The following is a 15,280-nucleotide window of genomic DNA, read 5'->3' as shown; positions in this document are numbered from 1 at the left end:
CGTTAGCGAATGTGAAAAATATTTAAACATGTATTAACATATAATTTTATTTTCACTGAAAATTTCATATGTCAGAACAACTTAACAATCCACACATTAACATTGACCATAAATTAAATTTGAGTATTATTTAGTATCAAATTTCATCATTCGAACTCTAACGGTTCACCCAAATCCAAATTTTACCAAATTCAGTTTCATTTAGCACACATTATTTTCATAAGTACCCTCCTCAACAATCCAACAAAACTTCCTGAATACCCTATTATTCCAAATTCAAATTTCAGGATTCCAACTCTGTTGGCTCACCAACAATTTAAATTGTACCAAATTTAGTACACAGTAGTACGAATTTCCAAAACTTCCTACATACTCCAATCCTACACCTCCACAGTGATCCTATATAATTATTTCAACTCTATCGGTTCACCCACAATTCAAATTGTACAAAATTTAGTACACAGCAGTAACAATTTCTAAAACTTCCTACATATCTAAATATTACAACTCCACAGTGATCCTGACTCCAAATTTCATGATCCTAGCTATATTGGTTCACTTAAATTAAAATTGTACCAAATTAGTACCATTTAGTACCCATACGTATTAATTTCTTAAACTAAATCCTGACCCCCAATCCTACACCCCTACAGTGATCCTGACTCCAAATTTCATTGTTCCCGCTCCATCGGTTCACCCAAATCCAAATTGTACCATTTATAGTACGATTTAGTGCCTATAAGTAACAAATTTCCTAAACTACGTACATATCCCAATCGATTTGTATCTCCAAATTAAATTTGTACCAAATATAGTACCATATAGTACTTTTCGTACACATGAGTGCACACTTTCTACTTAAATATACCCTACATCTCAATCCAAATTCGCATTCCAAATTTCAAGTTTTTTGTACCAAATTTAGTACTTTTCGCATACTTATAGTTTGAATGTCCAAAAAACTTGACGGGTCCCATCTTCCAACATAACCTAGGTAAGGTAAATATATTACGATGTGCAAAGTTTCGATGAAATCGGATATTCGTTTCAGTTCATAGGATAGATGTACAAGTTTTAAAAATATTGATCCTTTGTAGGAAGGTACTTGAAGCAGTGGGCTAAAGGGTTAACTTTCAGTCAAATTTTGATAATTTTGTGGAGAAGTACCAGAAGAAGGGAAGCGACGTGTTCCATCTTCGGACCTAATCGTTCGCTTCATATAAGATGTACAAGTTTTCAAAATTTTGACACGTGATATTTTAAAGTAATGTTTTTACGATGTTTCAAGTTGTAATAAAATCGGCTATTCCCTTCGTGCGCTCAAGCCGGCCAGACAGACAGGCGGGCGGACATTATCAATTCAAATTGTCTGAAACGGTTTTGGTGAAAAATTAATATTCCGATGAGGTACAAGGCTGGTAGTATAATATCAGGTCAGTAGGTACCATCGGACTATGAATTCAAATGTCGGTATTTTGGGAAACTTGGGATCACTTTTAACCGAATTGGATTTGGCATTTTAATTCCTATCCAAAAATATTTGGATAGGAATTAACTGAATTGGCTCTGGTGTCTAATCTTTCTACCAAAAAATTTACCATGACATAGACACCAAATATAAAAGTCTCGAACGATTAAAACTTATATAAATGTCCTCACGTTTTTACGAGAGCTCGGGAAAGCTCGAGAGAGACAGAGAGATGTCCATTTAAAATTTGGTTTGGCTGGACAGATCTTTTCAAACCATCAAACATTTGAAGGGCAATGACAACGACTTGTTTTTTTACCAAAATCTGTTTTGCCAAAATCTCCTCTTCTTCGCCTTCCCTAAAACAGTTATGTCACAATTGGACTTGTGCATTCGTATTGAAAATTTCCATTAGAAAATTGTCTCATGATAAAATTTGGCCTATGTTTTATTAATTTATATCATTGGATGGTCTGGTAATATATCATTTGAGGATTAAAGATGATCAAAACTTTCAGGCTTCACTCTTAATTCTGAATGCTACAAAACATTTTTGGTAAAGTCATGAACAAACCTGAAACCAAGTCGATAAAGAGCTAAAAGAAAAACTCTTCAATGGTCGTAATAAATATTCATGGGTATGATGATGCTTTTTGCCATTCATCCATACAAGTTTCATCCACAATGGATGAATGAGAACATACAAACTTTTCAACCTACAATCTTTCCAAATAAAAAGGTAACAAGAAGTGAACGAAATATCTTATAACAATGAAGTAAAACATGCGGGGGAACAAAAGAAAAACTAAACAACTTTAGAAAAAAAAACATCCTCAAATCAAACAATGAAAAGTGGAAAACACAAGTGGAAGGAACACACACACACTAAAAGCAGGAAGTGGCAACCGTCGAGTAGCGAGGGTGGTGGTCTAAAGAAAATGTAAAAATCACTTACAGCAGCCATTACAATTTTAAAACGCGCCCACAAATCTCGAGTGCTGCGTGACATGGCAAAACGTTCCTGTAGTGCTCCCTCATGCCGGGCCACATATGTTTTAGCCTACAATGGAGAAATAAAAAACAAAAGTAAATGAAAACTTTTTTGCAATATATTTTCTTTTCAGAACTTTTAAATATTCCATTCAAACAAAAACAGCAGCAGCTACGGAATTAGTTGCGTCTTAAACTCAACATCAAGTAGAGAAGTGCTGAAGGTTTACCTAAAAGAATGAATACATTTCAGGTATTCGTATGCGTGGTGGTGTGCTGCTGTTGCTACTTCTGTTTCTGCTGGTGTTTAGTTTTAGCCACCACAAATGCTTACCTGTCGTACTAGCTTAAGTTTCTTACGTATTGGCCATGGTTGAAGTTTAACCGATTGTATAACCTCCTTGTGGAGACGTATGTTTTCAAATATTTGCTCTTGTGTTGATTCTTGATTTGTACCTTCATCTGAAATGAAAAAAGGTAAATGTTTTTAATATGTGGTTTTCACGTCAATATTTGTGAGGGAATATATGGTCTGTTCCAGCACTACAAGAATTTACTAGATTTTATTATTTTCTCGATATCATAATGGTAAATTTGTTATCGTAGTAAAAAGAAGTAGATTCTTGAAGTATAGGAATAGACCAATAGAGTTTGCACCTCAACATCAATTTAAATTGCAATTCAAGAATTTACAATTAATTACAAATTCGAGAATTTCATTTGAAATCTGAAATTATTCATTGATAATTCTATGTGGAATTTGAATTATTTCCTGTTGGCCAATTCTGACCGTTTCTGGTCAATTGCTATCTTCAAACGGTCCAGCTTTTGACAGTAGAGATCAGAATTTAGCGTTTGTCCATATGTAAGCAACTCATAATAAACGATCCCCTTCTATTCCCACCAAATGCATAGCAGAACCTTCTTGGTCGTTAGCCCTGGTTTGGACACTGTTTGAAGTGCTTCGCCGCTCTTTGACCATGTTCGTTTTCGCACAGGGTTATTGTATGTTATCCATTTTTATTCTCCATTCGTTTAAGAAATGGGTCTATCTCATTCCGTTTGGCCAAGGCTTCGCAGATGGAAATTCGATCAATTCTATTTTTTTATGTTAATTGGTGTTAAGTTAAGTTCGACCGGGCTGAACTTTGGATACCCTCCACCATATGTATACTGAAAGATACTTGAAAGGAAAATATAGGGAACATACCACAAAGTGAACCTATACCGATAATTCTACATACCGATTTATGTAAACCATTATGTACAGCAAATACAAATTTCAGGAATTTTTAATGAAAACCCCAAACGCATGGTAGAATATATGGTGAACATGCTTAAATGCTGGCCGATATATTTCGTAATCGTATGGTTCAAGTTTTTTTTATCAAGATTTCCTTAGAAAGCGGAATAATTACAACCTATGGCTTAATCGTAGGGAAAACTGACATTTCGAGTAAAGAATATCCCCTAAACTATGGTAGAATACGCCTATTATAATATAAGAAGGGGGTTATATGGTAACTACCCTAAAAGGTGTGCATATTAATAATTTTTGGTAAGAAGATTTGTTACCATATGCGACTACAAAATACCAAATTATAGCAAGTTCGCTCAAGAAGCCTAAAATACCGAAAATTGAGGGTGTCTTATATGGGTGCTACCCGAAACAATGGGCCTATATTTGAAAAACGTCCTCAAGAACCCCAAAATACCAAAAATTGGGGTGCCCTTATATGGGGGCTACCCAAAACAATGGACCTATATTTATAATTTTTAGAGGAGACATTTGGTATCCAAAAATAACCCAATAAGAACCCATTGTACCAAATTTCCGCGAATTTGATTTAAAAACGCGCTCAGGGACGTACGCAGTTTGAAACCGCGATTTTTTTCATTTTGCACTACCGGTGTGTTGCAAACAGAATGAAACGTTTAATAAGCACTAATATATAACGAGGACTACTCCGAAATTTGGGCCCATTTTGGTTAATTTCTGGTAGGGAGTTTTTTTGCTTTTGCATAATTTCTCTTTTTGTGAAAGACTATTAATTTATTTTTCAAGAAATATATTTCGATTAAAGGATGTCATAACTTATTTATTGTTTCAGTTCACTTGAAACAATTGTTCCTTAAAAACCCCATCACATGCATGTGTTATACTAGCAGAACTTTAACTTATTGCAACATAAAACCCAAATACTATTTAGCAGTTTTGTTACCTCGTAAAAGATAGATGGTCAAATTTAATAGCCACTTTAATACAAAATAGTTGAATTTGCTAAATATTTTTTTTTTGTTTTGCTTTAGCGTACATGCTATTGGATTTTATGTTTCCTTTGTATTTTTTTGGTCTTTTACTGGTTATTGTTGTTGTTATTATCATACCTGAACTTGTTGTATAGACGCTGGAGCGTCTACGCTCTGCATTATCCAAAACGTGATCCATTGGACTGGAAGCTCTGCGTGAGTTGCGACTGCTGCTTTTCCTGCGATAGCCACGTACACTGGCACGTCTTTGCATTATAGCTGATACAGACACAGAATAGTCTTCTTCATCGTCGATATTTTCGTCATTGTCTTCATCGTTATTATCCGTATTAGCTGTGTGAATACTAAAGCCAGGACTTTGTAAGGGAAAATCTGCAAAAAAGAAAATACAACAAAAGAGATGCCATAAGAAAAGAATAGCAAATAGTCACACGCACAGTTATAACAAAAAGAGCCAACGGAAATTACTATAATTTCGGTTATGGTTCGGGTCGTCTTCTTTACATTTTTTTGCATCTATTGAAAATGTAACATTTTGAATTTGGGTCTAACTACATTCCATTAAAACATGCAAATCATTGCGATTTTTTGTTGTTGTTTTTTCGTTATATTCCTTGCCTTGAATAGCAATGGGTTTTGTATGATTCCGTAGACTGCTCTGTCTTCTTTCCTCTCAGATTGTTTTTCGTTTTTGTATTTTTGTCTGCCATTAGTGGGGAAGAACATTCAAAATGTTTCATTCATGTGTTACATTTTAATGTCTGGCAAATACGTGACATTTAAGAAAAGCAAATAGGATTTTTATGTTACGTTTGGAATTGACATTTTCCGTCTGTCCGTATCCTCCCCTCTTGGCAACAAATCAAATTTTGTTTATTTTGGCATTGCAGTCAACAGATTTGGATAGTGTGGACAATGTAGGTTGAGTAACATTTGGTTCGGATAAATTTTTAATTATTTCACATTATCCTTAGCATATGTTTTGATATAAGTCATTCATTTGAATTTGCTTGTTTTAATACCCACTACCATATTGTGTAATATGTTATTATATCTTTCGTAATTTTTATACCCTCTCCGGAGATCCCATAAATTATATATATCCCTTTAAAATTGGATATATCGGGCCACGTTTTGGTACAGCCCCCATATGATCGTACCCTTTAATATTCGGAATTTTATTAGGTTTAGGCATGTTATAAAATGCCCCATATAAAGTTTCCCCTATTTTTCGATGATATTGGCATAGCCCTCACAGAAAATATCCGATACCAATATAGGTATTTTGGGAATAATTGTATACCCTTAAAACCATAAGGTGCAATTTATATAACTATGTATTTCCTTTCTTTTACCATTAAATAAATTTTGTAATGCAATAAAGATGATAGTCGCTTGGTGCCAAGTCCGGACTGTATGCCGGATGCATTAAAACTTCCCAAGCAAGCCTCCAAAATTTCTGGCGAGTCACTGTAGATTTGTGTGGCCTAGCGTTGTCCTGGTGGAACACGACATCTTTCCTAATGGCAAATTCTGGCCGTTTCTGGTCAATTGCTATCTCCAAACGGAGATCAGAATTTAGTGTTTGACCATATGGAAGCAACTCATAATAAATAATCCCCTTCCAGTCCCACCGAATGCATAACAGTGGTTTGGCCACCGTTTGAGGTGTTTCATTGCTCTTTGACCACGATCGTTTTCGCACAGGGTTATCGTATGTGATCCATTTCTCATCTCCAGTACCATCCGTTTAATAAATGGGTCTATCTCATTTCGTTTGGCCAAGGCTTCGCAGATAGAAATTCGATCATACTATTTTTTCTGTTAATTGGTGTGGCACCCAAACATCGAGCTTCCTTTTCAATCCAGCTTTATGTAAATGGTTTAAAACAGTTTTATTTTTAGCTCCTGTGCGATGTTACGACTGCTAACATGCCGGTCAACTTCGATAATTTCTCCGATTTTATCGACATTTTCGACGACCGGCCTAATGGATTTCTTTTTTCTAAACCTAATAATATATTAATATATATAGATTACATTATAGATGGCTGAAGCTTGAGGTCAATAATTGTATTTATTTATTATTTTCCGATATTTCGAAATTCATTGAATTTCATCTTCAGGGAAGTTTTCAGATTTTTAAATAACAAACATAAAAAACAATAAGCTTAAAACTAGCGTAGTGTGACTACCTATAATTATATAGATTACAAATTTACAAAGTTGGTTTGGTTTGGACCGGCGGGACCTCAATATGTATTTACAAATATTGGCCTATATTGAACATTTTCTGAGAAGAAAAATTTGGAAATTGTGGCTAAAACCCTTCAAAATACAGAAAATAGGGCGGACTACTTATATAGGGATTATGTCAACACATGCCAGCCCCCAAATTTCTGAAATGCCAAATCACAGAAACTTCGTTTGGAGAATGCGGCTACCGAAAATTGTGTGGATCCTTTATATGGGGATTATCTCAAAGCATATAAAGACCTATGAAGACTATTTTCTGCGCAGATGCGTGACAGCTTTCAAAATCCCGAAATGCCAAATTGAAGAGTTTTCGGACAAAAATGTGGCCGCAAAATACCGAAATTCGTATGGGACCTTTATATAGGAGCTATGCCACAAAATGGACCTATAACGATAATGACACCGAAATGCCGAATTAGCGCCTTTTCGATTAGAAAATGCATCCAAAACCCAAAACATGGACCTCAAATGATATTTTTTTTTAAATACCAAAAACCTTACTCATGTTAGGTTAGGTTGAAAACGGGGGTGGTTTACGCCACCACATATCCAATAATATGATATACATTTAAGAGGACCCCCCATTGTTGGTTTCAAAAACTCAAGCTGTTTATTCAGTTAGAAAGTACAACCTCGCAAGAATGTCTCATTAAAATTTCCAGTCCAAAATCTCAAGAACTCTTGAAGATATAGCTAGCCATTGTGCCATCGTATGAACTATGATAAATCCAATCTGTGAAGATTTTCCCTATTTACCATCTTTGGTTTTGGTCAAAATTAAGTGATTTCCACAAAAAAAAAAAAAAAATAAATAAATAATAATAAATAAATTTCCTAGGTCCGCTATTTTGCTAATATTCCAACGAAATCATTAATCAAATCCTTAAGCCAGTGAACGGCCTCTTGTGCGCTCTAAAAAGGAAGGAGAATTGGAGGAAATACTTTACAAGATTGGACGTCCTATACTTGTAAGCATTCTGTGGTCTTAGCGAAGTCCTTTAGACTTTTCCATTCAAACCCTCTTTGGTCGGTTAGTTCGTGGATAATATAATTTCCCAAGAATTGTGTACAAGTCTTGTAAAGGCTATGTGGGGTCATATGAAATGTTCCAGTCCGTTATATACACATCGTAGTATTTTTACCAAACTCAGATCAATGTCAAAGTTGAGATCTAGGGGTCTACGTCTTCCGGTACCTCCCTCACAAAGGGTCAACATGTTGAAAATTTTTAAATTTCATATTATACGAATGGAGTTTCCGATTTGGTAAAAACATAATGTAAAACGAACTGCTGAGATTTACTTGTACAGCTTCTTGGTTATTAAATTTGTTTCGTAACAGAAAAATATTAAGAAATGCATATCACTCCCTCAACACAGATTGAAATCGTATTTCAAGATCGATTTTATTCTTATTTGAAATAGAACTGTCATATATTATCCACTATTTCTTTAATTTGTCCTTTCAATATTGATTTAATACTGAAAGCACCCTCTTACGTGAAACACCTCGTTTGACGCATGTGCGCTCTATTTTCTTGTTTAAGAATGTAGCATTATACGATTTTATTTGATTAAAAACTGTCGATTGGATTTATAATACCATCACGAATTCCCTCATGACAATATTAGGATGGTGGTACAATTACATAAATATTAATGTGGGTAATAGGGGATAATATATACCAATCAACGGCTCTGATTGATTTTACCAGGGCAAACCCAGGATTACCTTGGTCCCTCTTTCATCTCAAAGGTGGACGTTGACCTCCCCGCGGTGTCACCTGGAGTAGCTATTTTCTTTCTTTTCAGTTGGAATAGTGAGCTGAGTGAGTGAGTTCACCCATAAGAACAAAAAAATAAACACCAAACCAATGAAAACCAAACCAAACCTCCCTAATGTTGACTACCTCCTGGTAATCTGCACTGCACGCAGTTTTCGCTTTGGCGGATATACTCAAGAAGTACAAAACCGATATTATTGCCTTACATAAAATGCGATGGAAAGGTGCAGGCGTAAGTAAATCAGATGACTACACACTGTATTATAGCTGCCATGAAACGAGACATGAATATGGCTGCGGATTTATGGTAAACAGAAGAATAAAAGACCTCGTCTCCAGGTTGACTCCAGTAGATCAGCGAATTACTAAAATTCGTATAAAAGCGAAGTTATTCTGCATCAGTCATATTTGCACTTATGCTTCGACGGAAGACAAAGACTAGCAGACCGAAGACATGTTTTACGAGCACCTGGAACATATGATCGCTGCCTTGGCCATGACATTGAAATTCTGCTAGGAGATTTTGATGCAAAAAATCGGAATGGAAATATTTTTGGCCCCACCGTCGGAAAATTCAGCCTCCATGACGAAACATCCGACAACGGCATGAGGTAGATTGACTTCGCGGCAGCAAAAAATATGGTAGTTAGCAGCACCAGATTTAAGCATCTCGATATACACAAGGCCACCTGGATTTCTCCTGATCAAGCAACGAGAAATCAAATTGATCATATTGTGATAGACGGAAGGCATTCATCCAGTGTATTAGACTTTGGATCGCTCCGAGGAGAGAATATCGATTCGGACCACTACCTTGTAGCAACCAAGTTTCGCCGTCGTCTTAATGTAGCAACAAAGGTATGATCTAACACAACACGGAAACTCGAAGTCGAAAAGCTGCAAACACAACAGATAACAGATGCCAACTCCGCTCAACTTACCCACCTGGTTGACGCAAACACTTCTTGTCCCGATAATAGTATAGAAGGGCAATGACAAAGAATGGTACGCAATGAAAAACGCAGCGTATAGGGCAACACTGTAGACATTAGCAACACGTAACGTGATGGAGAATTATCGGGAGAAAAGGAGAGAGGAGAAACGAGTTTTCGGAAAAAAAGAAGAAAGAACAAGAAAAACGTGAGCGTGATCAAATCGAGACGTACAGGAGTCAGTATGAAGTCCGGAAATTTTACCAACGAGTAAAACACCAAACCGAAGGCTTTGGTGCAGGCACAGATACAGACAGCGTGTTGAGGATCTGGAAGGGGCAGTTTCTGGTATCAAATAGTGCCGGTCAAGAAGACGCCTCAGAACCAATAAGAGATGATGGTATAGAGTGTATACCACCTAGCCAAGATGAGGTCAGAATAGCCATCAATCGGCTGAAGAGTAATAAAGCAGCAGAAGCCGATGGGTTACCAGCAGAACTATTCAAGACTGGTGACCAGCATCTGGGTAGAGGAATACATGCCAACGATTGGAACCTCAGCATCCTGTGTCCTGTGCACAAAAAAGGAGACAATATGGTCAATAACATTATTGGACATCGACATAGTCAGTCGTATCGTGCTGCAGCGACTATGGTGGCTAGGCCATGTTGTGCGAATGAATGAGAATGTCCCAGATCAAAAGTCATATAAAAGCGAGCCTATTGATGTTTCACGCAGAAGGGGAAGGCCAGGAATTATATGAAAAGATCAAGTAGAAGACACCATCTCGGAATATGGCATTTCAAATTGGAGAAGATGCACAAGACCGATGCGAATCGATTTAGACTATATAACGTCTTCAACGAAAATTTCGTGGTGTAAAATGAAGGATTATAAATTAAATTGATTATGACTTTTTATGTTTTCAAAATTCGTCGCTTGATAAGAATTTACAGTTGATCGGAAAAAAGTTGCATCTATGGTTAAGTATTTAAATGAAATTCGCTCAGCTTCCAATTCTATGAGTACTTACTCGAATTAATTGGATTGGAAGCTGTGCGAACATCCAATTTTGATGTTTTGTTTTCATCGCATATTTTCCGAATGCGCTGTAATATTCATAACAAAATATCCTATTTTTCTCTACTACCCATTTTAATATGTGTGGTTTTTCATTCCGCTTAGCTATTGATACTCACCGATAAATTGTTCGGTTACAGGACTTGCGAGATTACTGGCAGCATAACTTAATGTGTAGTCGGTTGGCTTCTCTTCTGGTGACCTGCTTTGTTGTATCCATTGTTAGTGTTGTTGTTACCATTGTGTTGGGATAAATCAATTGTTCGTCGAATCCGGTTTGGTGCGTCCGTTGTTAGGTGGATATGGTGGTGTTACGGTTGTGTTGGTAGTGGCATTGTTGTTGGTGATAATAAAGGAAATGGAAACATAATATACACAGAATTAATCGTGGCGATATTAAATTTCAAAGGAATTGTTGAATAAAAGAAAAAAATTAATTCAAATCGGATTATATTTAGACGTTACAGTTAACAGCAGTTGATTGGTAATAAGCGTTTCAGGTAATAATATACAAGAAAAATGATGCGTAGCATAAAAAGAGAATAAAACATTTTATTGGTTATGTTTATTTTGGATGAATTGGGATTAAAATGAAAAAATGTTTATTAGATATTATTTTTGGCAGGAAAAATGAAACCAAACAAAAGCTTTGTAAGTACAATTTCGCACCACTATGGAAACCCGCAAGAGAAGTACCAATGTTGACTATATACATCACGGTATAGGTGGTAAGAGCACCTCAAATAGAACACACAACTGCGGACTCCATTCGGTCCTCCATGCAAAATGTTGTTGTTATCGGATAGACGTACCATGGCAGAAAGTTTGCAATATAGCTCCGTAGTCCGTCTCTATTTTAAGGGCTTTTGGATACTATGAAGTTTCTGCATTTTGTCTTTTCCGAATTTAAAAAAAATAAAAGGCTTCCTCGGAGAAGAAATAGGTTCAAAATTATTTTAGAAAAGAAGAAGAAAAACAGTACACCATATGGTTTACATTCAAAATTTCTTTAAAAAGTTGAGACTCTTGGAAAATTAAATTTCGAAATACAGCCACTAAATTTTGAAAACTGGGCTGACTTAAACATAACAAATACAAGTCAAAAACTGGTTAAGTTCTGCCGGGACGAACTTTTCAAACAATTCACCACGCGGGGTGCATTAAAAATTCTTTATGTCGATAAGGACATTTATATGGGACTATTTTACGGTGTCATGATATAGTGAGCTCCGAGCTCCGAAAAATAGTGTTCCAAATTACAGACATAGGAATGTCGAACTATAGGACACAGGATATGTCGAATTATAGCCTCACCCATGAGAAAATTCGCTTAAAAATTATTAATATCGGAAAAGAAGCGGAACTTTTGGGCGGGGTTATATCAAACTATGACTTATATATAAACCGCACAAATTTTCTATATACCTAAGCCTTCCAGAACCCTTTACACCGAATTACAGTCGCATCGATTGGAAAATACGGCTACGAGTTTCAATATACCGAACATTGAACGGGACCGTTAAATGGGCCGGTATTGTGTATTAAAAAGCTAATTTGGCCTCGTATCAATTTATAGGCCAACAATCCATGTATCATACATTTGACAATCTAATGAACACCATTTCACACAAAAGTGTTGGCTGATTGAAAGTCGAGTGATCATTATGACAACATCGTTTGCAGAACCCCCTTACACGTGTAAAATTATAAGGAATTTCGACCTTCCTATAAGCATACTTTATGAATATTGTAGTACATTTAAAACGCGAGGCAAATATTCCCACTTAATTATCCCTTGGTCCCACCTGATGTAGTTATTAATTTTGTCATGAATTCCCAAATAGATGGCTTTGCTTAACACTTACAACCTCAACCACTACGAAAATGGGAAACCGTCATTTCACAGATAATTTTCGTAACAGCTGTCATTCATTAAATATTCATATCACTGCAGTACCGTCGTTACGTATGAGTTTGAGAGTCCTTCATAGGCTGTGCCTCAGGGGTCCGTTATTTGTTTGAATGTGTTTCGCTTAAGGTGTGCGATTTTTTTTTTGCGCAATAACTTTCGTCATTTATTCTTTTCGTACATCAACTTGACTATTTTGTATCTCTTTTTCTAATTAAATATTCTCTTTTTTGTGTTACGCTTTTGGCGTTATTTTTTACCTTTTCCGTTGAACTATATCGTTGAACTCAATTCCGACACCTGGTGTTGATGCTGTGGCTGCTGCAATAGCTCCGGGCAAGGGTGTACAAGGTTTTCCTTTGATTTCTTTACTACTTGCAGCACACGGTGGTGTAGCCCATGTAACTGATAGTTGATGTGCTGGTGGTGTTGTCCCAGTGGGTGTTGATGTATTCTGCATGGTAAAAGAGAACGAGAAAAGAAAAATTATGAATAAAAAGCGAACAGTATATCATATCTAGTAGGCGGCCAGAGCAAGAGGTTAACCAAGCCATCCTCTTGCATCGGTATTTAAAGTTTCATTTTGCATTTTATTAAATACTTGATTGGAGAACACCTCAAAAATCAAGAATTGAAAATAAACCTGTAGCTTTGTTTCCTCATTCGAACCTACACTAATACAAGAATGCCCCTATAAAATTTCAAGTGAAACTCTCAACAACTCTTAAATATATTGCCGATTTATTTTGTCAGCATCATGCTAAGGCAGAAATTGCTTCTCAAATTTTAAAATGTGTATGTTTTTACTAATGGCGATAACTGAAGAACTAAGAACCAAATCGGTTCCAAATTTTAACACGTTATTCTGTACATACTTAGATATTGTATAATCTAGGATAAATGAAATCGCGAAGATCTCCCTTGTTTTCTAAAATTACCACCCGAATGCAGTTTGTGCCGAAACGATTGTGGGGTCTCACATTCTTCATAGAGAGAAACATAAGCGATAGGCTGCTGAATATCCCCATCTGTGATCCATATGAGGATATAATGGAAATACAAGCAATATAAGATCTGATGTGGGGATTAAATATCGAAGCAGTCAAACATTCACCATTAACTATAATCAATTCAGGTGAATGATTCATATGCAAAGAATGGAGAGAGGATAGTCAGAGCAATATTGAACGAATCATTCCATCGGGGAAAATGCCCAACCATTACGTACAGCTCGTGAGGATACGTTTTCCACCGAATTGGCTGTCAATTGGTATTTTGTATTGATCTCCGTTTTGTTATAGCCCCATATAACGGTAGCACCACTGTTAGATATTTATACCCTACACAACTATGTTGTCAGGATATTATAGCTTTGTGCAGCCCCAAGAGTTTGTAACGCCGCGAAATATTGGTCCTAGACCCACCTTTAAGTATACCGATCGTTATATCTCGTCCGTCCGTCTGTCCATTATATTTTGTAAACACGATACAGGCCACAGTTATGGAACAATCTTCACGAAATTTTGCATGTAGGGTGGATTCTGGCCAATGAAGACCCCTATTGTTTGGTAAAGATCGGTTAATATCTAGGGGATGAAATGGACAAAATACTTAATTTTTATCGGTTTTTCTGGTCGCTGTAGAGGTCGCAATTATGACCCATAGAAGAGGATCGGACCAAAGAATAAGCATGCCTGTTTTGATAAGGATCGTTCAATATTTAGCGGGTCAAATGGACCCTGACATTTGTGTGAAAAATTACAAAATTTGTATTCTATAGCGAATAGATTTACGCCTGAAGGACATAGACCCGAAAAGTTGTTGGTATATTCAAGGGCAGTGGTTGACCTTTAAATTGATACCAATTATATGGTCGTATGTCTCAGATGTGGGAGTTACACTTAAACATCAGTTGCACAAACACAGTTGCTTATGTATTCGGATATTATTTAGTAACCCTTTACCACACTAGAGGGCGGAAATATAGCGCTGATCGCTTTAAAATATTCCATGAAGTTCCAGTTATGGTCAAGGATAACGCATAAAATTTTCGAAGACGATCAGATAATTATATTGTGATGAAGTGGACCGAAAACTTATTTTTTGTGTTTTTTCGAGTCGATCTATAGACTCCAATGGGAATAATAACATCACAACACAAGGGAAGGGAATATGGACAAGTAATTAGAAGGGGTGTACTGAATATTAGTAATAATTGTCGGCCTCTAGTTGGTCCAGTAGTTCAAATATCGCGAAATATTGCCCAAGCTCAGAATATAGATCCACAGAAAGTTAGTTTTTCGTGGAAGTTGTGTAGGGTATCATATGGTCGGCCCCGTCCGACTATACTGCTCCGCTCACTGGTTTGAGAATTGCAATCATATTTTTCGGTCCATCAATCAGGCCAAATTTGTTGTACCCTACGCCATGTGGCGTGCATTTAGAATCCCTTAAATCTGTCAGGACTTTTATATAGTAGTCGATTTTGCATGTTAATTATACCCTACACAACTATGTTGTCAGGGTATTATAGCTTTGTGCAGCCCAAAATGTTTGTAACGCCGCGAAATATTGGTCCTAGACATACCTTT

General features: G+C 36.4%; 1 protein-coding gene across 1 annotated transcript in view; it reads right to left on the bottom strand.

The window, feature by feature from the left end:
• LOC133335993 (transmembrane channel-like protein) overlaps positions 1-15,071 on the bottom strand; it is a gene marked incomplete at its 3' end in the record, with an annotated part of 39,211 nt that extends 24,140 nt beyond the window's left edge. Inside the window, exons 1-5 of the mRNA XM_061544284.1 lie at positions 15,051-15,071; positions 12,990-13,143; positions 4,847-5,101; positions 2,793-2,920; positions 2,424-2,528 (exon numbers count right to left, since the gene is read on the bottom strand). Coding sequence (XP_061400268.1) covers positions 2,424-2,528; positions 2,793-2,920; positions 4,847-5,101; positions 12,990-13,143; positions 15,051-15,071 — 663 coding nt within the window. The remainder of the gene's footprint in view (positions 1-2,423; positions 2,529-2,792; positions 2,921-4,846; positions 5,102-12,989; positions 13,144-15,050) is intronic.
• Between the last annotated feature and the right edge of the window lie 209 nt (positions 15,072-15,280).

This window comes from Musca vetustissima, unplaced genomic scaffold (genome assembly GCF_032173495.1).
Source record: "Musca vetustissima isolate MV318-11 ecotype Yass unplaced genomic scaffold, APGP_CSIRO_Mvet_v1 utg5493, whole genome shotgun sequence".
Classification (NCBI taxonomy): domain Eukaryota; kingdom Metazoa; phylum Arthropoda; class Insecta; order Diptera; family Muscidae; genus Musca; species Musca vetustissima.
This window is presented reverse-complemented; position numbering and strand designations above follow the sequence as displayed.